Consider the following 26,575-nt stretch of genomic DNA (forward strand, 5'->3'; position numbering starts at 1 on the left):
GGTTTTGGCCATTGATATATTTTGAGCTCTTCATGTTGGGAAGATATTTGAGCTTTACTGCTCTTCATTTCCCCCTGCACTGTGATAAGAATGTGCAGCTATAAAGCATTCAGTAAGTTCATTTTCTATTCCTTATGTTCACTTCTTAAAATTACACCTCAGGTGTTGCATTCACCAATGTCTACAATATATTCTGCCCAAATAGGGGCTTTGTGAGCAAGTATAGATTTTTTTTTTTTTTTTTTTTTTTTTTTTTTTTTTTAAGAAAATGCTGTTTTCCTTTATTTATGTTTAAAGATAAAAATATGTTGAAGGTCGGCTTTAGTCTTCAGTAAGATATAGGTTCTTCAAATTAAATTCAATTTTTAAGGGATTCTCTAGTTGCATGCTGTATATATACCTTCTGTCCCATTGTTTCCATTTTCTCTTTGGTCAACATAACTTTTCTTAAAATGTTGAAATGATCATTTCCCAGACTATACAATGGGCATACTGTCCAAGTAAATTTGTTCACTAGGCAACAGAGAGGCTGGTATATTTTAAATCTCTGATGATGTTGTAGCTAGAAAAATGGAGACTGTTTCTTTAATGGAAGCAAAAGGTTATCTTTCTGTGGCCTTTGTGTGTATGTGCTGATGTGGATGTAGGCAGCCAGACAGGCAGTGTGTGCAAAGAGACTAGGGAACTGGCTGTGGATCGATAGAAATAGTGTGAAGTGAATTAATGTGAGGCAGGCAGTCTGTCTGTCATAAGGATTGCAGGGAATGTGGGGCAGTGCTGGTCAGTCACTGCAGAAATCTGTTTCCAATAAATTTAAACCCTCTGTCTGAAAATAAACTGCAGACATTCTCATGCTCCCATTGTTAAAACCCAATTAATTTGGATAATTATATATATCAATTCATTGCCCCTATTTTGTTTTAATTAGAAATTTTGACAGATGCATTTGTATGAAATTGAAGAAATAAAACTTTAAAAAATGAATTTATTTAATTTGCCTAAATATGAATGATAATCCATACTATCCCTACAAAAGAAAACAAATGATCAGTGATTTAAAATTAATATATTTCTAACAGATTATATGCATCTTTTTGCATTGATTTCAATTGGAGTTTTGATTCAGCTCACTCCCAAGCTTAGATAAAAGAGGAGAGTTCTGCAGTTGGTTTTGCAATCACTGAGATGCAGCCTTCCTGCAACAAAAACAGTTCCGTTAAATCAAACCTTAAGAGTGCAGACGGAGCTCAAAATCCAAATATGACACATCTCAGTGAAAGCAAAAAGAAAGCTGAGATCTCGAGACATTGAATCCTGACTATCAAATCTGTAACAAGTAGGCGGCACATAGAATGTAAGGTTTCAGAGTAGCAGCCGTGTTAGTCTGTATCCGCAAAAAGAACAGGAGTACTTGTGGCACCTTAGAGACTAACAAATTTATTAGAGCATAAGCTAATGTAAGTACTTCGAACAGTACTGGAAAGCTGGCACTGGTTACATGAGAAATGAAAAAATACCATCTGAACATACTTGGCATCAGTGAGATGAAATTGGCAGGAAGTGGCAAGATGATGCTATAAAGAGGAACGCATGAAAGAGGAGGAGGAATGATGCTAAATGACATCTCCGTGAAGACCTTGCTGGCTTGGGAACCAGTGAGTGACAGACTAGCAACGTCTGGACTGCAAAGAAGACAAGTCAAGTGTACAATAATCCAGGTATGTGCAACAACAGACTCTGCAGGTGACAGTGAAAAGGGTACATCCTACAAGCAGGTGCAGCAAGGATTGGATGTCATGCTTAACCATGACATCATGCTGATGACAGGCAACTTCAGTGTAAAATCGGCAACAATTATGCTGATTTGGAAGGAGTCATGGACACAGCAGTGGAAGATATCCAAACTAATAATAGTGAACAGCTCTTGAATCTATGTGGCACAAACACCCAAGCAATAGGAGGCAATCTCTTCCAACACAAGAGGAGACACAAGTTCACATGGAGATCACCAGTCAATGTGACTTTCAATCAGATAGAGCATGTGTGTATATCTAAGAGATGTGTGTCTTTGAGGGGTATCAGAATCAGCAGAGGAGCAGATGTTGGCTCAGATCATTCTTTTAGTGGCCACATTACAACTTAAACTCAAAAAGAGCACTAAGACAGATGAAAAGAATGTTATAGCAATAGAGGCAAAGGACAAAGAAAAACAGCTCGGATTCCAGATTGCCCGTAGCAACCTTTCCAGTATTTTACAGGACTAGGCTGTTAGAAAGTCTGGAAGACAGATGGTCAAACTGGTAGAAGATGGTAGTTGAGACAGCAGAGGAAGTAGTAGACTTCCAAAGAAGGCGGAAGAAAGATGCATGGATTACATCTGGAACATGGGTGATGAATGAAAAGCTCTGAAGGCAAAAAAGAAACAGTGCAAGACACAGGAAAAACTCCTAGACAGAGATGAAAGATACAGACTAAAAGAGAAGAGATGAAGGCAAGATAGAAATGCCTTTTTTCGGGAGAAGGCTAAGAGGCCTACGAATCAGCTCAGAGGGGAGACATCAAGCAGCTCTATAAATAGTGCATGACCGCTCGGGAAAAACCAGACTGTCACAGGTGATGACTATCAAGGATTTTCATGGATAGATGTTGAAAATGCAGGAAGAACAAGTCAAATAATGGAAAGAACATTTTCATTTTATATTAAACTGTCCAGATCATGCACAGGTTCTAGAAAAATGCCAGTGCTAAGTTAGAAATAAAAGGACCAATAACACTATCAAAGGCCTCAAATGGGGAAGTTCCTGGGGTTGACAGAATTCAAGCAAAGGTACTAAAGTCAGCTTTCAATCAGAATTTTGCTTCCTAACAAAACTCTAACAAAATATGGGTGAAAGAAAAATGGTATTGTGGCATTGCCAAAAAATGGTGATCTTACTCAATACATAAACTGGAGAGGTATAGTACTGCTATCAGTCCTGGGCAAAGTATTGGCTACTGTTATGCTGAATAGAATGAAAAAAACAGTGTATCGAATCTTACGAAAAAAACAGGCTGGGTTCCATCCAGGTAGATGATATTATGAGCAGATATCCAGTCTTTGATAGATGATCAAAAAAGCTACTGCTTGGCAAAAACCCATCTTATCAACTTTTAAAAAGTGTTTAGTAGTGTCCACAGTGAAACCCTGCGGAATATTGTTAAGAGCTACTGGATACCAGACAAACTGATCAACATATAAACTTCTTATTATGATGGAAGTAGATGTGCAGCAAGATCAGATACAGGTCAGCGTGAGTGGTTTGGTATTGTGAGTGGAGTTAGACAAGGGTGTGTGTTATCACCAATCCTCTTTGCATTAGCAGTCAACTGGGTGATGAAATGAACAACAAAAGGCGGCATGCAGGTTTAAATGGGTAACAGAAACTAGTGACTCACCATTGATTTACTGAGTACATAGTGAAACAGAATGGTTGTCCTTGCATCAGAGGTAGAACAGGAAGCAGCAAACATTAGATTGAAAGTAAATGAAGAGAAAATAAAGATGTTTGAAGGTAGGAAACTGGACAACAGATGCAAAGGTATATGTGGACAGAAAAGAAATATAACAGACAGAAGAGTTCTGCTGTCTAGGAAGAGTGATGACATTTGAAGGAGATTGCGATAAAGGTATTCATACTAGATTAGGAAAAGCAAACACCACTTTTGGAAGGATGAACAACATCTGATCAAATAGAGATCTCCACACCAAACGAAAGGTCAGATTGTACAGAGCACACCACTGTACAGAGCAGAGAGTTGGCCGATGGTAGTGGCTAACAAAAAGAGTGTATGTGAGAGTAATGGACCTGATCGAGCAGTACATGTTAGAAAATATCATCAAAGAAAGAACGCTCAGATGGTTGGGACCTGTACACTGATGGAAGATGGGAGACATGCTAAGAAAGCATTGAACTGGATATCTCAAGGAGGAAAGAGAAAGTGAGACGAGCCAAGGAAGAAGTGGTAGAAGACAGTGACAGATGATATTGAATGAGCTGGCATCACCTGGTGATCTCAAAAGCACCCCAACCTGTTGCTCACTAACTGGTCTTTGGTGTACGTTAACATACATGTGCTTGATCCTTTTACTTTTGGAAGACTTCAGTTATAAGAGCAGAAAAATACAAGTAAAATAATATTGCACTGCACAATATTAATGTATTTAAGTGAATGATAAATGATTAATACACTTATTGGATATCACACATTGGTGAAATCACTCATAGTAAAATAAGTTTTCCATTAGATTTAGTATTTTATTTGGCTTATTTTGAACATGCATTCAGGTTTTTGACATATTTAAGACATACTTTTTAGGTGTTATTTTTAGCAATTATGTAGAAAGCACTGGAGTACAGGAATACATGTTCCTGATTACTGGATTTTCATTGAGCGGAAGAAATATTTTTTTGTATATCTGATGTAAACCAACACATGCCTGGGCGTTCTTTTAATGTTGTCCTTTTTATTTATCCTTATTAAACCTAGGTATTGTAGCACATATCAAATGGAACATCACCCTCCTTTTGGTGACAGACAGATTCATGGTTGCCATAATGCTTATGCAAACCAGTATTCACTAAGGGTGCTATCCAATAAAAAGTTACCTTTTGGGGCCACCGTACCATGAGCTTCTGATAACTTATCCAGTTATACACCCACAGAGACTGTACCTTACTTGAGGAGGAGCTTCCATCTCAGAAGAGGCTTCCTAATGCATTTTTCAGGATTAAGCAACCATTCAAATCTATCCTCTTCCTGGGATGGGAAAAGACATGGAAGAATTGCAGACACTGCTTAGCCCTGGGGTCTTAAGAGTCATGTTGGGGGATGCATCAAACATGTTTGCTGTGCCTGCTGACATCCTAATGTAGGGAAGTGGGTTCTGCATAGAGTGCTTAGGAATAAGTGGACCATATTCTAGATTGCTGCATGCAGAAGATGGAATTTATGAAGCTCCTTGTTGCAGAGTGGTTTTATTTGCTTGCCTTTATGCAGAGGACCAGTGTGTTCTCTGGCTCAGTAGAGATGTGTATTCATGCATGTTTTTGTTTATTCAGTGCATAGGTTATTATGATTATTTATATAGCCTAATAGGTGTGGGGTGGTGCTCTTTTATGGAGGGTTTGATTGTGACTCCATAGTTAAGGTTGCCTTCTCAAAGAGGCTGAAATTAGGGCATGCATTCCTGGGAGGGAAGGTGGTTTCCTACATGTTGATCTTTCTGTTGTAAATTCTACAAAAAGTTTATTATGTCTTTTGAGTTTTCTATGTAGTTTTTGTTTAGCTTTGTGTAATAGATTATTAACCGGGAGTGTTTGCAATGGGTTTCTATCTGAAATCTGTGAGACTTTCTAGTTTTTTGTTGTAGATGTGCATCATTAAAACAATATGTATCTACACAAAATTGATCTTGAGTAGATATTGCAAAATGGGTAATAAGAAAGAGCTATTTAAGGTTAACGGTCAATTTTTGCCAGTAACTGAAAGATTAAAAATTTATTCTTCAACAGAGACTGGCATATGCAGTCACTATCTCTGGAGATACTAATGAAGAATTGCTCTTGCAAAAAAGTTGCCTCCTCACATTGTTCTCAGTCAAACTGAAGCCATATGCTGCTCTTAGTTAATATGGTTGCCGTTTCCCTTCAACCTGGGCAGGAGGAAGTTTGGACTGCTCTTGGTAAAGATAACCACCTCTATCCATTGTTCTCATTGCCATTGAGATCATCCTTTGAGGAAAATAATTGCCTTCCTCCATGCTGTCAGGTGGCACAGGGCCACTGTTAGGAGCAGGTGAATATGGAAGAGGCAAGCATGAGGGGGAAAATGGGGTGGGTATGTATGTGCACAAGGGAATTTTGCAGGCTAGGTTTTGGGGTCAAGGGAATAGGAGAGGCAAGAGGGAAAATGTGTAGGGTAAAATAGTGAGGAAAAGGAAGGCAAATATGGAGGCGGCACATAGTGACAGACAATATGGAAGCATAGAGAGAGAATGCAAATGGAGTGGAAGACTGCCTGAGATAGCAGGGAAGATTTGGGAAGACACTGGATAGCGATGAGTGAGGGGGATGGCAGCTCACTCACCATAGGGTTAAGTAGAGTCATTTCCCAACAGCCAAATGGAGAGGCTCAAATTTTTGCATTTATGGTTGAATTTAGAATGTCAAATGATCACTCACAAATTGGGTGTAGGCAGTTTCCCCTTAATGGCTCAAAAATTAGCAGGCAGATGAATTTTTCCCCACTAAAATCTCATTATATTTAAGCCCGTTTCATGATTTGGGGGAACCAATTCCTGACTTTTGAATACATGTATTTGGCAATACTGCTTCTATGTCCCTCAATACAATTATCACTTTTCTTTAGTCCTAGCCTTGCTTCTTGTCCTAGCTGTTAAAAGGTGTAAGGATAGGGACAATCTGGTGGGCAGAGAGCCCTTAAAAAGTAGCACTCCCAGTTCCGTTACAAAGCCAGCACCTCTGTCTGACAAACTCCCCATGGTTCATCACAGGGGGAATTCCTCTGTGGCTGCCCAAGGATCCCATCTTGTGGCTGGGGGGGATCATTGGTGTGAAGAGAGAAATAGGGATCGTGTAGATTTGCATGGGGATGTGACATCCAGTGTTAAACTCTTTTTCTAAAATATGGAAGTTCACCAGCATTGTTAAGGTTGCTTCACAGGAAATGAAAAGTCAAGTTTCCTATATGCTTTCTAATCTTCCACTCAATCATACACCTTACCACTTCCACAATTACTGTACATCGCAAACAACGTTAATTTTGTCCCGCTAGTAATGCCAGCCTTCCAGCACCTCCTTACCAGACTAACCCCTCGCAACACACCAAACTATTGCACTAAATCTGCACAACTAATAACATTTGGGGGGAAAGGGGATATTCTGATGAAGGGTGTGTGCCAGAGAGAAGGCTGAAGGATAGTCTGGTGTGTTTGGAATGGGTAGTCTGGTAAAGGAAGCATTGAAATGCTCACACCCCTAGAGGAGCAGAGTTAAAGTTATGAACTGTGGTGTACATTAGTTGTGATAGTGGTAAGATAAAATTATAAACTTTATTTTTTAATAATGTACTGTGTTCCAAAGCTATTAATTTAGGTGGTCTTCACATGATCACTACTAGCAGGCTTAGTGAAGTGATACTAGTAACTGTTACTGATTTGGTTGTGTGTTCCGTCCTCTGTCTTTTCATTACCTTCTTTTATTACTCCATTCCTTCAATTTAAGGACAACCACTTATGGAGAAATCTTTTTCTTGTACTTTGGATTTAGAAATTCATTTTTTCATGGTGCTCCTGATCATATTATAATGACAGCTGAACTAATATTTTGACACAGAATTTTGTTTTTATTTTTGTGTTGTGTTGTGTGTGTGTGTGTGTGTGTGTGTGTGTAAAATGTTTTTTTACACAAGAGTATACCACAGTGGGGCTGTCCTGTTTTGTTTTTCATCAGAGACATAGGAATTGCTGTATCCAACCAGACCAGTGGTCTGTCTGTCCAGTATCCTGCCTTTGACAATGGCTTCAGATACTAGTCCAAAAAATCATCACGTGGGCAATTACTGAATAATTTGCCCATAAGGGCTATTTCTTTGAAACTATATTAGCCAGAAGTTGTCGTGCTCTGAAGCATGAGATTCCACACAACTTCCAAACTCTAGTTTTTAAAAATTCTTTCTGATGTAATTCTCAATGTTCTCATTATCCATGTAAATGTCCAATCCTTTTTATAGTTGAATTGCATCAGATGTACAAGAAATATATAAATGCCTTTAATGTTTCTCTTTAGGAGAAATCATTCCTATGTTTATATTTATAGAAAATTATATACCATTTTGTCACACTTAGAAAAAAAAATCTGATATCAATATATTTTAAAGAAGGCTAAAGGTGTGTCTGTATTTTGCCTCCAAATCTCAATATTAAACCTGCTTCTATATGCTGATATAAAAGGAAGGAAAATTTGAAATTTTATTGGAAAGAAACTTCCCTTAGTGCTGATCAGAAAGAGTTATAAAGATATTATTTCAAAGCATTGGCAATTCCTAGTGGGAGAAAATTAAGGTTGTTTGTGATTATAAATTCCAAAAAAAGATCAACTAAAAACAAAAAAGTCATTTTTTTTAATGTGACTGAATTTGTTTCAGCTGGAGTGACAGCGGAAGCCATTCAAACTGGTAGTGCAAGTCCAGATTCATCAGGGTCAGAAGTCAAAGTTCAGGAAGAAGAGCATGATCTTGTTGATGATGACATCACAGCAGGTGAGCATGAATATATTTAATAATACCACTACATTCCTATTGTTGTCCCATTCCTTTTAAATCCTTTAGGCTAGTGTCTGCTTGGAGGAAACATGAATTTGAGCAAAACTATTTAAGAACCCTTTCCCAAGAAAGTATAATTTGAATGTGTATTTTTAATATGTTGTATATTTGTGAATTGGATCTAGTGATCTTTTATATTTAACATAGAATCTGAAATTATGAATTAGGATAAAATTTACTGTCAAGCAACAATTATCCTGAAGTACAAAGTACTTGGTTACAAGTATTGCTAAAAAGAAAAAGTTTGTGTTGCATGAGGAAGATCATTGCATAAGACAAACTTTAATATTACAGGCTGAAAATGTGCATACATTGCTTCCAGGGATCGGGTACATGTTGATTATGCCCTGACAATGTTAACTTCAACTTTGAGTGATGGTCCCTATGTATATTCCACATGAGTACTCATACATGCCATGCACCCCAGTTTGGAAATTCTTCAAAGCAGTGTCCATTGACACACACATACGCAGTAGCTTCCCTCGTACTCCCAACCGAGTGTTGGTCGATGCCTCCCCAGTTCCTTCTTACTGCCGCATGTCCTAAGTTGGAATCATGTCCTCCTTCACTCTGTGCATAACCTGTATAAAGTAAGATGTTTGTACATAGTTTTATATCTTAGCTTATTAGTTATTGTATAGTATTGTTCCTCACACCTCCCACCTAGTCCCAGTAGGAGGAAATCCTCTCTGGTCCTGGAAGATGGTTGAGAAGCTATGCTTACCATCCCTCCAGATATGACCCTCCCCCCCGGGGATAGTTGGTACCGATTCCCCTTGGGGGCTGCCACGACTAATGGATCCCTCTATATTGGGGCCCTTGGGATCCCTGTGGCAGGTGCCCAAACCCCTGTCAGGAGTCGTACCACTCCTCCCCCTCTCGTCAGATGATTCCATCCGTGTATAAGCAGGAAGAGCTGGAACCAGTTCCATTTGTACCAACAGTTCCGATGGGTGCCTTTTCATAATTTCCAGATGACGACATCGCTCCTACATCAGATGGCCACCATCAATATCAGGAGCTGTTGTAAGGAATCTCTTAACAATTTGCAGATCCCATTAGAAGAGGTCCAGGACTCTTAACACCATCTCTTGGACAATTTGCAACCACAGGGACCAACCAGGGTGGCCCTTCCAATTAACACGTCTATATTAGTACTGACCTTAGCAGTTTGGCACACACCAACATCTTGTGACTGTATACCTGCCCCCCCCCCAAAAAAATTATTTTATTCCTACCAAAGGAGCTGACTTTTTTCCCATCCTGCCCCAATTTGTTGGCAATACAGGCAGCTATGGAAAGAGCTTGGTCGCACTACCAGAAATCATCCCAACAGATAAGGGCTCAAAGAGACTGGACCTCCTGGGTAGGAAGGTCTTCTCTTCTGCTGGTCTTCAATTTTGTATAGCTAATTATTAAGTTTTATTAGCAAAATATGAGGTTAGTGGCACAGTTGGTTCTCCAGGCTGCAATAGGTGCTGCAGATAGTGTCCAGAAGTTTGGCCACAGAACTGATCACATGAAGGGACTCGTGACTGTAGTCATCAGGCTTTCCTAAAGAGATCCAAAACACCATCCAAGACCTCTTCTTCAATGAATCCAACCTTCTAATGAAAAGATGGATGAATTCCTGCACTCTCTAAAAGACTCAAGATCCATTCTGAAATCCCTGGGGATTTACACTCCAGTCCCCCCAGAGGAAACACTAGAGACAGCCCTTTAGACCATGACCACCCCTGTGGCATGCTCCATATGTCCACCTGAGCCTCTGCATAAATGACAGAGAATTCAGGGGTCGCGTTTCGTGGCTCCCTGTACTGCCACAGCCTCCACTTACTCCCAACCACAGGCCAACAGTCATTTTTGACATGCAGGTCGAGACCTGCATACCACCCTCAATGGCACCTACTTCTTCTCCTGTCGTCTTTGGAGGCCATCTTACTTTCTTCACCCACAGCTGGAACAAGATCACCACAGATAGTTGGGTCCTGCAGCTTATCCATCAGTGATACTCCATAGAGTTTCTTTTCTTCTCTCCTCACAAACCATCTTCCTGATCCCTCTTCGGGGAGGGCTCTCACCAATTGATCAACAGGAAACGGAATACCTTTTACGCTGGGGGACAATAGAACGTGTCCCACCTCAGTATCAAGGCACAGGGTTCTACGCTCTGTTTTCTAATCCCCCAAAAAGACGGAGGGTGGAGACCCATCCTGGACCTTCGGCAATTCAACATCTTTATTTGAAAGCTGAAATTCAGGATGATTGCGCTGGCATCTATAATCCCCTCCCTTCAGGAGGGAATGTGGTTTGCAGCTCTTGACAGGAAGAATGCATATGTCCATATAGATGTTGACCCGTCTCACAGGAAGTTTCTGTGCTTCATTGGCCAAGAGCACTACCAGTTTCATGTCCTTACCTGAGGGCTCGCTACAGCCCCCAGGGTATTCACTGAAGTTTTCACTGTGGTAACAACGCAGATGCAATGCCAGGGTTATACAGTATTTCCATACCTGGATGACTGGCTCCTAGTGGGCTGGTCTCATCAGGAGGTCATGTCAGCAATGGGATCTCTTCAGCACCTTCTTTATACTTTAGGTGTTAGTACATTTTGTTACCCCCCAAGGACAATAACTTTTATGGAAGCATGGCTGTACTCAGTCTCTGCAAGAGCATTTCTTTCCATAGATAGGTTTTACACAGTGAGCAACCTGATCTTTTGCATCACCCCCAAACTATGGTGCGCTAGTGTCTTTCTCTGTTAGACTACATGGCTGCATGCACCTACATGATGCCGTTCACCAGATTCCACTTGCAGTGCCTGCAAGCTTGGCTCCATTCGACCTACCAACCACACAGGGATCGCATTGACTCCAAGGTCACAGTTCCCACCAGAGTTATGACCTCCCTTGCTTGGTGGTCTAACCCAAACAAATTCATGGTGGAACTCCCTTCAACCCTCCCATACCAAGGGCCACCATCCTGACAGATGCCTCCCTTACAGGGTGGGGTGTTCACCTGGACTACCACAATGCTCATGGCACCTGGACCCTGTGTGCATTCATACAACGTACAGTCAATCTATGGAACTCCTTGCCAAAGGATGTTTTGAAGGCCAAGACTATAACAGGGTTCAAAAAAGAACTAGATACGTTCATGGAGGATAGGTCCATCAATGGCTATTAGCCAGGATGGGCAGGGATGGTATTCCTAGTCTCTGTTTGCCAGAAGCTGCGAATGGGCCACAGGGAATGGATCACTTGATGATTACCTGTTCTGTTAATTCCCTCTGGGGCACCTGGCATTGGCCACTGTGGGAAGACCGGATACTGGGCTAGATGAACCTTTGGTCTGACCCAGTATGGCCGTTCTTATATTTTTAAAAGAGGCCGGGCTACACATAAACTTACTGGAACTGAGAGCAGTCCACCTTGCATGCAAGGCCTTCCTTTCCCTCATACGCTTACTCCATGTAAAAATTGCGTCAGACAATATCGCCACAGTGGTCTATATAAACAAACAGGGAGGAGAAAGATCTCATCCCCTCTACCTGGAAATAGTTAGACTTTGGAGGTGATGTATCAGAAACCACATTACGATACAAGCTGCATACCTCCCGGGTATTTACAACTTCCTGTCAGACAGGTTAAGCAGAAGCTTCTCTGACCACAAATGGGAGCTCCACCACACAGTTCTAACCAACATATTAGCACAATGGGGTATTCCACTAAGGGATCTCTTTGCACCTCAGACGAACAGAAAGCTTTCCATGTATTACTCCAGGAGAGCCACGGGCTGCAGTTCCCACGGTCATGCTCTCCTGCTGTACTGGACAAATAACGTCAGATATACCTTTTGTCCCAACTACCACAGATTGAACAGAAGCTTCATGGCGACATAGCCACCATCCTCCTCTTAGCACCCTACTGGTCCAGACAGTTCTGGTTCACAGAATTCCTAAAGATGTCCACACACCTATCTATCAGGATCTGCCTATTTTAGGACCTCCTAATCCAGAATGGGGGGAAAATCAAGCACCCCAACCAAGGCTCACCCCACCTCACAGCCTGGTGTTTGGATGGGCGTCGGAAATAGAATGCTAATGCTCCACCCCGTTCTGGAAATCCTTAACCAAAGTGAAAAAGATTCTACTAGATCCTGCTACTTGGCTAAATGGCATCACTTTTTGGCCTGGGCACATCGCCACCAATATTCACTTGATACTGTGGGCATTCTAGTTATCCTGGACTATCTCCTTTCCTCAAATAGTTCAGGTCTGGCCCCTAATTCGCTGTAGGGGCACCTAGCAGTGATTAATGCCTTCCTCTCTCCGGTTGAAGGATGTTGTGTCTTTACATACCTGGCTACTGTACGATTTATGAAGGGCTTGATCAGGACCTTCCCACCAATCATTAAACCTACACCTCAATGGGACTTTTACCTTGTTCTGTAAACACTCACAGGTCTGCTCTTTGAAACTATCACAATGTGTGCCATGACCCACTATCACAATGTGGCAACATGACCCATGAAGGTGGTGTTTTTAGCGGCCATCACTTTGGCCAGAAGGGTTAGTAAGCAAGGAGCCATGATGGCAGACCCTCCTTATACAGTATTTCACAAAGAGAAGATCTCCCTTAGGTTACTTCCAAAATTCCTTCCCATGATTGTTTCTGAGTTCTACATCATTACACTTACCTGTATTTTTCCTGAAACCCCATGCTTCTTCCAAAGACAGGAGACTTCACTCCCTCATCGTCAGGCACGCCCTGGCATTCTACCTGCAAAGAACCAAACCCATTAGAAAATTTCCGAGACTCTTTGTTGTCATAGCAGAAAGATTGTATGGACAGCCCATATCCTCACAGAGGATTTCTAAGTGGGCTTCAGGATGCATCGTAGAATGCTACAAAAGAACAAACAGAACCCTCCTCCTGGGGGTATTATAGCTCCTCCTCCTACAACAGAACCCTCCTCCTGGGGGTATTATAGCTCACTCCATGTGGTCACAGGTGGCCTTCACAGCATCCTTATCAGATGTTCCATTACAGGAGATTTGCAGAGCGACAACTTGGAGCTTCGTCAACCTATTCACGACACACTACAGTCTAACTCAAGCTGAAACTGCAGATGTAGCTGTAGGAATGGCAGTACTACAAGCATCTCTGCTACCATCTTCCTCGCACCCTCCCTTCCGTCTGAATACTGCTTGCCAGTCGCCCACATGTGCAATACACATAGGGACCATCACTTGAAGAAGAAATGAAGGTTATTTACTGTAACTGGAGGTGTGGTCTCTATCTGTATTCCACTGCCCGCTCTCCTTCCCTTCCACTTCAGATCCTGTTGGATCGTGGTAAGAAAAGGAACTGGAGAAGCGTTGACCCACACTTCCTCTTATAGCCTCAGTCGGGAGCATGAGGGAATCTTCTGCGCATATATGAATCAGTGGACACTGGTTTGAAAAATTTCCAGACTCGGGCAAATGGCATGCATGCCTACACACGTGCCATACAGAGAGAGATCACACTTCACAAAGAACCTCCAGTTACTGTAAGTAATCTCCATTTCTGATCTGACTGCTAAATTATGAAGCAAAAAAAGTCCTCTATTATTAATATATGAAATCACTGATTGTAAAATTGCAACTTGTGGACATAGTCCGCCTCTGTTGTTGTAATAATCCAGTATCTTGATTCTTCCCATCTCCATCTAACAACCTCTTTCAACTGAAAGTATTTCAAACCTTTCCACTGGGAAAAGAAGCTAAGGGTCCCTAATGATCTCCCTAGACAACTGTAAAACCGTCATTATGTGTGGAGTTGATCCACATGTAGCAAACATATAGTTAATTAACATGGGATCTTCTGTTTTGTCCCCATTTATCTCCTATTATGTTAGAATATAAACATGTTGAGAGAATGAATTTATTCTTGTTAATAGGCTCTTTGACGAGAGAAGTTCTCCAATGTAGTCAGGTCCATATGAAGAAGTGTGGGTTGAAAAGTAACTAGTAATTATTTCAGAAGCCTTTGAGTAACTGAAATCATTTTAATGATTCGCAAGCAGAGAAATAGTACTATAATAGTTGCAGACGGAAACAAAATAGCTGTGTCTTCTGTAATTATATTTGCTATAAAATTCCTATTACTGAGCAAATTTTACCTCGTTCAGTTATTTTGGGTTATACATGTTCTCAGCTAGTGTCTTAAATCTGGCAAGATCAGCTTACTGCCCGTGAGATGAAATGGCTTATTTCTTAGCAATTATGGTTAATTAAAGAATTGTCTTTGTGATGTTTTGATCTTTCACTATTTGACTTGTATATGATATTGAGGGTTTTGAACAAATAAGCACTGTTTAAATCCGTGCACAGCAGGTTGAACTACAGTATGTTAAAGATATACAGTACCATCATAACTTGTCACCACTGGTAGATGTTATTGTAGGCAAAGTTGATGAAGTCTAAAGAGTTCTGGTGTATTTAGTTCAAAATATATTATGACTGACCATAAAAATATGCAAAATATACAGTATTGCTCTCTTGAATTGAATCTTTCCTTTCATGCCACCTTACGTGCTGTGTATTAAAAAGGAAGAATATTCAATATCCTTAGAATTTAAATAGCTAAAAGATTTTCTTAACACACCATCAAAGCAACTAGGATACCACAGTTTATAGATTGTGTAAGTTACCTTGAGTTTGTGTGACTTGATTGAGCTGTGTATGGATTTTGTGAGGGTTTAAAAGAAAACTATATTTATTTCTATTGACTAGAAGCCTATGTAAATTACATTATGAAAAATCTGATCGGCATGCTGACAGAAACCCGTATCAAGAAGAGTACATTTATTTTGGGAGCATCGAATGGTTGGAGCATTTGTTCTATAGGGCTTTATGGGCAATGTAGCTAGTAGATTTCTTGATTATCTGTCTGATTTTCACAATAACTAAAAGGAATACGCTTATTCATTTTTTTCTTCCTTTATAAAGGAAATCGTTACTGCATAATTATTTTTGCCAGTTTGTATGCATTATAAGTTGTAAGTGTAATATATGTAATATGCAGAATGTATTTCTAGCATTGTTTAATAGCAGTATAATTATTCCTATAAAAGCCAATCATCAATGAAAAATGCTGTTATGCTTAAGGCATATCTAAATGTAATTAAATCCACATTTAATAGAAAGTTTACTATTATGAAAATGAAAACAAATTAATGAAAGCTAGGAGTACTAGAATGTAGATTCACAAGGAAATAAAGACCTCTTTCTTCAATCAGTATTCCCTTTGCCTATCTACTGTTTTCCTACTCCTTGACTCTCCCATCCTTAGAGTTTCCCTTTTTCCTTCCCTGAAACTGTTACTGTAGTGTCAGATAGCACTATTGTGAGCATCGAATGTTGCAGCTGATAAAAGGTTTTGAAGGGAAAGGGAAGCAAGCTCATGAGGAAAGGGAAGAGACAGAAGATGGGACCTCCTCATATCGGAGAAATTCTAAGACGTGAGCGTGCTTTTGCTTTGTGTTACGCTCAGCATTTTCAGGCCAGGAGACCCTAGTATGTGACTGAAGTCCGTCTGCAATGATGGGCCTTGGTCAAAAGTAGTAAGGGTTCCTGGTTAGTTCACTGCTGCTACAATTTTATGATTTGTGTTAGGTAAGTAGAATACTTGTGGCATAATTTTATAATTTATAGTTTAAAAAAATGGGACCAAAAAAATCTCTCATTTACATATTGAAAGTGATTGACTTACAAAGGTAGAAAGACAAAGCTAAAAGCTGTATAAATTAAGTTTATGATCACTTGAATATATTTTTTTTCCCAAAAGAATAGTTCTAACTGGGGAATGGGAGTAAGAAAAAATAAAATTGAGCCTTGAATGAAACAATTTAAACCTCACCTTGTCGTCTTAAAAATATGATGCAGCTTCTTTTTCTGCCTGTCTTTTTAAAGCTAATATCTATTGATCAGCTGCACAAAGTAATGCTAGTATGCAGTGGTCAGTCAACAGGAATTTCTTCAGTCCAACTTGACATTCACCAAACACTTTCATTTATCTAATTTTTTTAAAAGGATCACTTTCACATCAATCCTTTTAGAGATTAGGACATTCTAGTTTAGGCAGTTTAAAAAAATTGCTGAAGCCTATTTCAGAAAAATACTTTTACTAATACACTAGACTGTGTGTTAAGCATTTTTAAAAAATCACTTACAGTAGTCTTCAGGGAAATTGGATCTGTTTTTAAATATACTGAACATACATGTTTTTAAGTAATATTCTTTCAAAACAGTAGTATTATGTACATTATCTTTCATGGCTGGAATGATTGCTCTATTGCAGTTATCCAGTAAAATGTTTCATTTTGCATGAATTGAACATACATTTTAGATCAAATCATAAGCATTATGATTTTGCAATTTACAACAATTCCTACTTGGGCAAAAAAACCACTGGCTTCAGTGGGCAAGACTTCAGGATTCAGAATAGAAGTCAGATGACTTTGAAAACCCTATATTCTAAATATATTGTAGTTTTCAAGATGTGGGGACTTGAAAGAAAATGTATTAACCTGATCACTTAACCCTTCCCCATTCCCCACACCCTATATCCTAATTATGCAAAACAGAATGAGTTTATCTAGAATGTCAGAAAGCTTGAAGAGAAGACACTAATACAGATAAATGAGATAACCAGCTGTAATAGTTTTAGCTTTTTTGTGAAAGAGACAAGAGCTTTGTTTATAAATCAAATATCTATTTGTCAAAATATATTTGCCTCTAACCAGAACATTCTGTCAAAATAATGCACGGTTTCTTCCATTTAATGTAACAATTTTTAAAATGTTAGTATATATTTTTCCCTGAGTGCTAAAAGAGAAACAAAATAATTTTAACATCAATTAGATCTCTTTTTCATTTAGAAATGTACATATACACTTTTAAGGAGTGCTACTGCTGAATTTTGAGGGTCTGTACTGCAGTGTCTGTATAAATGGTTTTAATCCACCACTTGTTCAATATAGCAAGGACATAGATGACCATATAACAGGGGTAAAGGATCAAATGTCACTGACATTGTCAAAAACAGACAACATGATACTACATCAGTACCTCTGTTGACAGATTCAGCTGCTTACAAAGAAAGCAATATAGAGATATGTGGAATGTAAAGATAACTGTCTTAAACATCCACAGAATTTACTGTAGTGGAAATTGTCTTGAAAAGAAATTCTCAAGAAGTAAAACTGCAATAAGAATTAAGAACCTCTATGATATACATATGTTTCATCAACCAGAAAATGATTAACATGTTTTGTAAATTTTTCAATTTATATTCAAACATGGGTCCTTGTGATCTGTGTCTTCATTAGTCTTTATGCTCTTTAGAATTAGAGCCACCTGCTGCTCTCTAATGTAATTTAATTACTATCAATATATACAGAAGGTAGACTTCATAAATAGGTAGATCTTTCTGGGCTTGAAAAATGTGCTGAGCACTCAATAAATAGCGGATTACATCCACTAGCCAGAGGCTGATGTGAAAGATGGTGGAGGGACTACTCTAAATCTCTAATGGCATCAACCCTTATGGAATCCCACCCTACATCTTTAGTAGATATTAAATGTCTTGATCCCTTTGGTGCCTGGAATTCCCCCCCCCCCCCCACCCCTCTCTGTTCTTCCTTTGTATACTGTCGTGAGATGTTTGGCTGAGTGTGTGTTCTTTCTGCATGCTGTAATGACGCTGTCCAGATAGCCTATACAGCAGGCTCCGATCGAACAACCCAATAAATCCACAGACTCAGTTCGTAGCGAAAGAACTTGGTCAGGTTTGTTGTCAACGAAGCATGGTCCTAATGTCCTGGCTCAATGGTTACAGGCACACTAACTCATGTATGTCCCTTGCAACGGACTAGCTCAGTTATTGGTGGGACTTTCCATTATACCCTAGGCCAGCCAAAGACACTTCCTCTGAGATACCTTTTTATACACCGATACAAAAGTTTTGTATTACTCCTGACGTATTTGGGTGCCACCCATTACCTTGTACATGTTGGTTTGATTAAAACATCTCTATCCATTATGCTGTCATCCTGACCTTATCTTTAGGATGGGTCAGTCTGTTCCTGTTATCTTTGGGGAATGTGTTTGGTATCAGGGTGTTCTGGTACCACCTTTCTGGAATGTGTTTGCGTATATATTTTTATGCCTAGCACTACTTAGGAATGTGTGTTTCTTCAATATCAACCCTGTTCTTGCCAGATTCTGTGAGCAGGGCCTGCCTCTTGCTCACAACTTAACTTTGCTTTATATCAGCCAAGTTTTGACTACTTTACCTCAGGCCTCATACCAGGCCTCAGATACATGGGCTTATGTTTCAGGCCCTCTTCTTACTACACATACTAGTGCCATTTGGTGGGTACAAGAAGGGCTGTCTATGCAATTGTGTCCCCTCATCTAGTCTCTTCGCTGCAGCAGGGAGTAATTGGTAGTGGAAGTTCTTAGCTCCCCTATCCCTCCATCAGCCTCTGTTTTTGGTCTCTCCTTGTGATAGGTACTGCAGCTCCTCAGGAACTAGATGCAGTGGGGGGCAATTTGATGCAGTTCCTAGGGCTGTAAACAGCTCCAGTGAAATACAATACCTGGGTGGTTTGGGTATACTAGTTCAGACCGCGTTTCAAGAGACTCAATGACAAAGAAAGGACTTGGGAAATAAAAGGTGAGTTTGAACTGACAGAGAGGCCTTCATGATGATTCAATAAATAGACATGACCTTTTGTTTAAGGAGAGGCCAAATCCTTTGGAAAGGCTTGAACCTGCCAAGGTTGCCATATATGGGCAACTTCTTTTATATGTTTTCTCTGTATGCTTTTGTTCTTAAATGTGCTCTGCTTTGGAAAAGCTATGTGGTCATTTGTAACTGCTGGTAATAGCTCTTGGAGAGAAAGCAAAGCACAGGGACTGGCGGTAAATTGGACCTGCTTGAGATAATCACAATTCAACTGTAGGCAGCTGCAGACTAAAATCTAGTCTGGAGAGAGAAGGGATATGTGGGTCCTTGCTCACAGAGAGGTGTTGGTTAAAGGCCTGAGACCTGAGAAGGCATTCTTTGAGCACACCACGAAGAGGATTAAAGGGGACACTCCTCCCCACTGAATAACTCCTCTGTCTGCCTCTGTTTATGTTCAGAGCTTTCCCAAGCAGCTGTGTAGCTGTAGCTTGACAAACCTGTGATTATGATCAGATGCACTGGAGCAGTGTGTCTGCAGACTCAGTAAAATAGCAGTGCATCCGTTCACATTCTGTTCATATGTAGTGGGTTGTTTCTTTTTTTTGCAATCAATAAAGAGCTACAAACATGCACACACTATCTATCTAATATGTATAGATATATTTTTAATTCAAGCTCAGATTCTGAAAATGTCCTCCCACTTTTCAAGAGAAGTTTCCTGCTTAGTAGGGCTGGGTAAATCAGTGGATTTTTCAGCTGTATTAACTCTGTTTTACTACTTATATATACTCAACTGATTCACAGTAGCTCTTTTGAACTATTATAAAAGTGTTTAAAAGCATTCTTCAAAGAGCTATAGTCCTGTCAATAAGTACAGATCTAATTTGGAAATCTGCTTTAAAGCTATTCATATTCTGTCCCTTTTCACTCCAAGCAGTAAATACAGAGGTGTGACAAATGTGTACAAGCAATCCTAAAATTATTGCTCACTATAGCCATTTGTCCCATCCTTAAGCAATTAACCTCCACCCTCCAAAAATGTCCTGCTTTTATCAGTAGCTCTATTGCATCTGCAAACTGCCTGCTGGATTTTTGAAGTACAAGGCTACTAGAAGACGCCTAGAAATGTAAATAATAAATACATGAATGAAGCAATTTTTGAATGGTTACTGTATATTTAAATATTGAAAATAACCATATGCAGTGTATAGCAGTGTAACTGAAGGAAGACTCTTAGTCTGAGACTGAATATTGATTTTTGCACATCACTGCTTTCTGAGGTCCCTACTTACAAAACATTTATATGTCCCTTCTGGTTGAAAGATTATGGGAATTGGCACCATATTAAAGTGCAAACTAAATCTAGAATGCAAAAATTCACTACTTTTTACATGAACTATAAAATACCTAATTTGTGGATCAGACAATGATTCTTATCTCTTCTATGTGGTATAGATATTATTTTCACTAATAAAATATACATGTTCATCAGACTTTCCACTCATGAATTTATAAAATATTTAAATATTATTCCTTTTTATCTTGGGTGTATTATTTTTGATATACAGTTCTCTCTGATGACATTGCCTTCACAGATTCCAGTGACTGGAGTTTGCATATTGTGCCTCGCAGACCCTAAAATTCTTGAACGCAGGTAGCCCTTGGATGGGGCCACATACTACCATAGAATCGTAGGACTGGAAGAGACCTCGAGAGGTCATCTAGTCCAGTCCCCTGCACTCATGGCAAGACTAAGTATTATCTAGACCATCCCTGACAGATTTTTCATAGAATATCAGGGTTGGAAGGGACCTCAGGAGGTCATCTAGTTCCACCCCCGCTCCAAGCAGGACCAATCCCCAGGTTAGACACTTTTGTCTAACCTGATCTTAAAAATCTCCAATGATGGAGATTCAACAATCTCCTGGGCAGTTTATTCTAGTGATTAACCACCCTGACAGTTAGGAAGTTTTTCCTAATGTCCAGCCTAAACTGCCCTTGCTGCAGTTTAAGCCCCTTGCTTTTTCTCCTATCCTCAGAGGTTAAGGAGAACAACTTTTCTCCCTCCTCCTTGTAACAACCTTTTATATACTTGAAAACTGTTATCATATCCCCTCTCAGTCTTCTTCTCCAGACTAAACACACTCAATTTTTTCAATCTTCCCTCGTCCGTCATGCTTTCTAGTCCTTTAATCATTATTGTTGCACTTCTCTGGACTTTCTCCGATTTGTCCACATCTTTTCTGAAATGTGGTGCCCAGAACTGGACACAATACTCCAGTTGAGGCCCAATCAGCTCAGAGCAGAGCGGAAGAATTACTTCTCATGTCTTTATTACATCACTCCTGCTAGTACATCCCAGAATGATGTTTGCTTTTTTTGCAACAGTGTTACATTGTTGACTCATATTTAACTTGTGATCCACTATGACCCCCAGATCCCTTTCTGCAGTACTGCTTCCTAGGTGGTCATTTTCCATTTGGTATATGTGCAACTGATTGTTCCTTCCTAATTGGAGTGCTTTGCCTTTGTTCTTATTGAATTTCATCCTGTTTACTTCAAACCATTTCTCCAGTTTGTCCAGCTCATTTTGAATTTTAATCCTATCCTCCAAACACTTGCAACCCCTCCCAGCTTGGTATCATCCATAAACTTTGAGTGGACTGTCTATGCCATTATCTAAATCATTGATGAAGATATTGACCAGAACCGCACCCAGAACCGATCCCTGTGGGACCCCGCTCGATATCAGCTTCCAACTTTGACTGTGAACCACTGATGATTACTCTCTGGGAATGATTTTCCAACCTGTTATGCACCCACCTTATAGTAGCTCCATCTTGGTTGTATTTCCCTAGTTTGTTTATGAGACAGTCATGCAAAATAGTATCAAAAGCCTTACTAAAGTCAAGATATACCACATCTACCAGTTTCCCCCATCCACAAGGTTTGTTACCCTGTCAAAGAAAGCTGTTAGGTTGATCTGATACGATTTGTTCTTGTGCTGACTGTTACTTATCACTTTATTATCTTCTACGTGTTTGCAAAGTGATTGCTTAATTATTTGCTCCATTATCTTTCCAGGTACTGAAGTTATTAAGCTGACTGGTCTGTAATTCCCTGGTTTGGCCTTATTTGCCTTTTTATAGATGGGCACTATATTTGTCCTTTTCCAGTCCTCTGGAATCTCTCCTGTCTTCCATGACTTTTCAAAGATAATCACTAATGGCTCAGATATCTCCTCAGTCCGCTCCTTGAGTATTCTAGGATATATTTCACTAGGCCATGGTGTCTTGAAGACATCTAACTTGTCAAAGTAATTTTTAACTTGTTCTTTCCCATCTCATTTTCACTGGCATTTACTATGTTAGATGTCCAATCGCTACTAACCTTCTTGGTGAAAACTGAAACAAAAAAGTTCTTTTCTGTTGTTGTTTTTTTTACCCCTCATTGAGTAATGGGCCTACCCTGTCCTTGGTCTTCCTCTTGCTTCTAATAGATTTGTAGAATATTTTCATGTTACCCTTTATGTCTCTATCTAGTTTAATCTTGGTTTGTGCCTTGGCCTTTCTAATTTTTTCCCTACATCCTCATGTTATTTGTTTATCTTCATCCTTTGTAATTTGACCTAGTTTCCACTTTTTGTAGGACTCTCTTTTGAAATTCAGATAATTGAAAATCTCCTGGTTAAGCCAGGGTGGTCTTTTGCAATACCTACTATTTTTCCTACGCAGTGGGCTAGTTTGCTCTTCTGCCTTCTTGAAATCCATTATCTTTATTGTAATGTGTTCTCTTCTACCATTCCTTAGAATCATGAACTCTACCATGTCATGATCACTTTCACTTAAGCAGCCTTCCATTTTCAAATTCTCAACCAGGTCCTCCCTATTGGTCAAAAATCAGATCTAGAACAGCCACTCCCCCAGTAACTTTCTCCAACTTCTGAAATAAAAAATTGTCTCCAATACATTCCAAGAACTTATTGGATAATTTGTGTTCTGCTGTATTATTTCCCCAAAAGATGTCTGAGTAGTTGAAGTCCCCCATCGCCACCAAGTGCTGTGCTTTGGATTTTGTTTCTGATTTTAAAAAAGCCTCATCCAAATCTTCTTTCTGGTTAGGTAGATGGTCTGTAATAGACCCCTACCAAGACGTCACCCCCCCCCTTTTTTTTACCCCTTTTTTCCTTACCAAGAGGCTTTCAAAAAGTCTATCTCCTATTTCCAGCTCAACCTCAGTCCAAGTGTATACATTTTTAATATATAAGACAACACCTTCTCCCTTTTTTCCCTGCCTGTCCTTCCTGAGCAAGCTGTACCCTTTCATACCAATATTCCAGTTATGCGTATCTGTGATGCCAACTATGTCATAGTTGTATTTATTAACAAGCATTTCAAGTTCTTCCTGGTTATTCCCCATACTTCTTGCATTAGGATACAGACATCTAAGATACTGATTTGTTTCCTTCCCTATGTTCTCTCTTGTCTCTCCCTTATTCCTGCAATAATGGCCCATTCTCCCCCCAGATTCTGACCCTTCTCCCAGATCCCCATGTTTTTGACTTGCCTGTGGGCTTTTGTCACCTTCCCCTGTCGAACCTAGTTTAAAGCCCTCCTCACTAGGTTAGCCAGTCTGTATCCAAATACGCTCTTCCCCTTCCTCCAATAGGTGAATTGGTGGATCCCATCTCTGGGTGGATCCCACCTTTGCTTAGCAGCCCTTCCTCCTGGAACAGCATCCCGGGATCAAGTAAGCCGAAGCTCTCCTGGAGACAACATCCTCGCAGCCAGGCATTCATCTCCAGGATGGTCTGTCTCTGTCATGTACACACAAAAAACTTGTCAAGATTTAAAAAGGCCTGTTGCCCCTTCATCCTTCAGTCTTTGATCCAAGAAGATTCAAAAATGGGGGATCAGCGGGGTGAATATGAATCTATGAATGAAATATAGTCAGAAAACTCAGATTTTCAATTAACCTAGTTTACTGCCTCCATATATATCAACTCTTAGGCTTTGTCTGTACTAGGCTTGAAAGTGTGGTAAACTGCTGTTGCTTAGAGTGAAAGCCTGTTGTGATATACAATGCCTAAATCCATGTACTACACCCATCTTAACACATGGATTACATCTGTTGCTTGTATAGTTAGCTTGTTGGCAGTTCCTGGGACAAGGGTTCTTTTTTAGCTCCGACTGTGATCCATTTCAATCTGCCACACCACTTACTCAGCATGTATGGGAAGCTGGAGAAAATCAGCAATAGTAACCTATTTGAGGAAGAAGGCATTGTCTTAAATTTAAGAAAGGATTATAAGCAAATTCTTCCAAAGTTGGTCGTAGTTTCAAGAGAGTAATGGTAAGTAAAAATATGTATCAATCTTCACGTGCCCACTGTAAATCTCAGGAATGCAAATATTTATCTGGGCAGGCTGTGGAAGTTGCCATAGCTGTGGAAGTTGCCATAACTGGCTTTAAGGCTCTTTCATACTGGAAAAGCTGCCTGCAAATTATAGGTCTGAATTCAAAGGACAGTGTGTTTGGCCAGACCCTACAGATACAGTTTTTGATGGCTTCTAGAAAGACCCAGTCTTATCAAAACCCCATCAAACTCATGTCTTCAACCTTTTCCCAAAACCTTGTAAATAGATTATTTTTTTGGTATGCTCTAAAAGTCAATATATTTGGTCTGTTTCAGACTAAGGAGGGGAGCAAGTTCCAGAGTCAAGGGACCCATTTGGAAAACACCCTGCCAGCCAATTCCTTTCTTCAATACTGAATGGGTGTCAGTTTACAGTTATCTCTCAAGTTGGCATGTCCCAGGTCATTTAGGGCTTTATATGCTTTAAAAAAAAAAATCACTTTAAACTCCACCTAGAAAATGATAGGCAGCCAACACAGAGCATGTAACACTGATATTGTGTGCCCTGATGGAATACACCAGTTGCTAAGCAAGATGCTGCATTCTGGTTTTTTAATGGATTTAAGATGGTGTAGCTCCATGTCGAGCACACTGCACTAGACTGATTTTGAAGTGACAAAAGCATGGATTGCAGTAGCTGCATCTGAAAGAAAAGGTGACATCCTCCTGGCTATTTTCAGATGGGGAGGGGGAAACCACCCTGGATATTTCTATAATATTGGTTAAAAGCAACTGGGCGTCCAAACATTACTTCTAAGGCCTGGTCTACACTGGGGGGGGGGGGAGGGGGAGGGAATCGATCTAAGATACACAACTTCAGCTACGAGAATAGCGTAGTTGAAGTCGACATATCTTAGATCGAATTAAAATGACTTACTTCGCGTCCTCGCGGCGCGGGATCGACGGCTGCAGCTCCCCCGTCGACTTTGCTTCCGCCTCTCGCCGAGCTGGAGTTCAGCAGTCGACGGGAGAGCAATCGGGGCTTGATTCATCACGTTGACACTACACGCGATAAATCGATCCCCGATAGATCGATCGCTACCCGCCGATCTGGCGGGTAGTGTAGACGTACCCTTAGTTGCAAACACAAGTGGCCAGTGACAAACTTCCTAAATCAAGAGAGTAGATAGTATCTCCTTCCGGTCCTTCCTTCACTATTACCATAATTTTGACTCCATGTCTTACAGGAAATAACTGTCCTGAGAGAGTCATTTAAAAAAAAAAAAGGTAATTGCATCAGGAGCATGGAATAGCCATGTCATTGGGAGCTTCTCTGCAACAGTAGTTAAAAAGGAACTAGGGATTCTTGGTTATTCCCTTTCAGGTTGGAATACAAAGTACCACCTTTCTTAGCCAGGGTTATCAGCAAACAAAACTCTGAGTAATGTGCTGGTGGCATGAGTCCAAGAATGTGACAATTACAGCTTATATCTTTAGTAAAGAATTGCAGGTAGGTAATTGGGCCAATATTATCTAACTGAGGAGCCTATAGTTAGGCACCTGAAACCAAATTTAGGCATTTAAATAAGTGATCTAATTTTCAGAAGTGCTGAGCACCTACAGCTCCTATTCACTTGAGTGGGATTTGTGAGTTCTCAGTGCTTCTGAAAATGAGGCTGCTTTTATTAGTTACTTAAATATGGCTTTAGGAGTGGAATTGTAGGCAACTAGACTTGCAAATGTGATCTTTAACTTTTCCCCCCCAGTGTGTAAACCTAGCATCCTGATTTAATTTACAAGTCAAGGTTTGCTACTAATAATATTATAACTACCTCAAAGTATTACAAAGAATGAATTCTGTTTAGTTTTAGAAAAGTGTAATGCTATTTTTAGAATACCAATACTGTCACTATACTAAGGTGAAATCTGGTAAGTGCCATTTTTATTGCAATGCTGATAACTGTAATATCAAAATGCCACCTCTGTTGGTTTTTTCTGTATTCCCTCAGCTGTGCAACCCAGCATGCTGCAGCTGCACATTGGTGTGATGGCCTTAGGGACTCTTCTGCAGTAACTTCCCAATCACTTTATGGTCAGCATGT

At 40.0% G+C, this 26,575-nt stretch overlaps 1 protein-coding gene across 2 annotated transcripts in view; it reads left to right on the forward strand.

Annotated features, from left to right (window-relative positions):
- Positions 1–26,575, forward strand: part of WDR7 (WD repeat domain 7) — a 329,543-nt gene that overhangs the window by 122,760 nt on the left and 180,208 nt on the right. For both annotated transcript variants that reach the window (XM_065406020.1, XM_065406019.1), the window contains one exon: positions 8,206–8,319. In XM_065406020.1, coding sequence (XP_065262092.1) covers positions 8,206–8,319 — 114 coding nt within the window. The remainder of the gene's footprint in view (positions 1–8,205; positions 8,320–26,575) is intronic.

The sequence above is a fragment of the Emys orbicularis genome, chromosome 6 (assembly GCF_028017835.1).
Source record: "Emys orbicularis isolate rEmyOrb1 chromosome 6, rEmyOrb1.hap1, whole genome shotgun sequence".
Taxonomy (NCBI): domain Eukaryota; kingdom Metazoa; phylum Chordata; order Testudines; family Emydidae; genus Emys; species Emys orbicularis.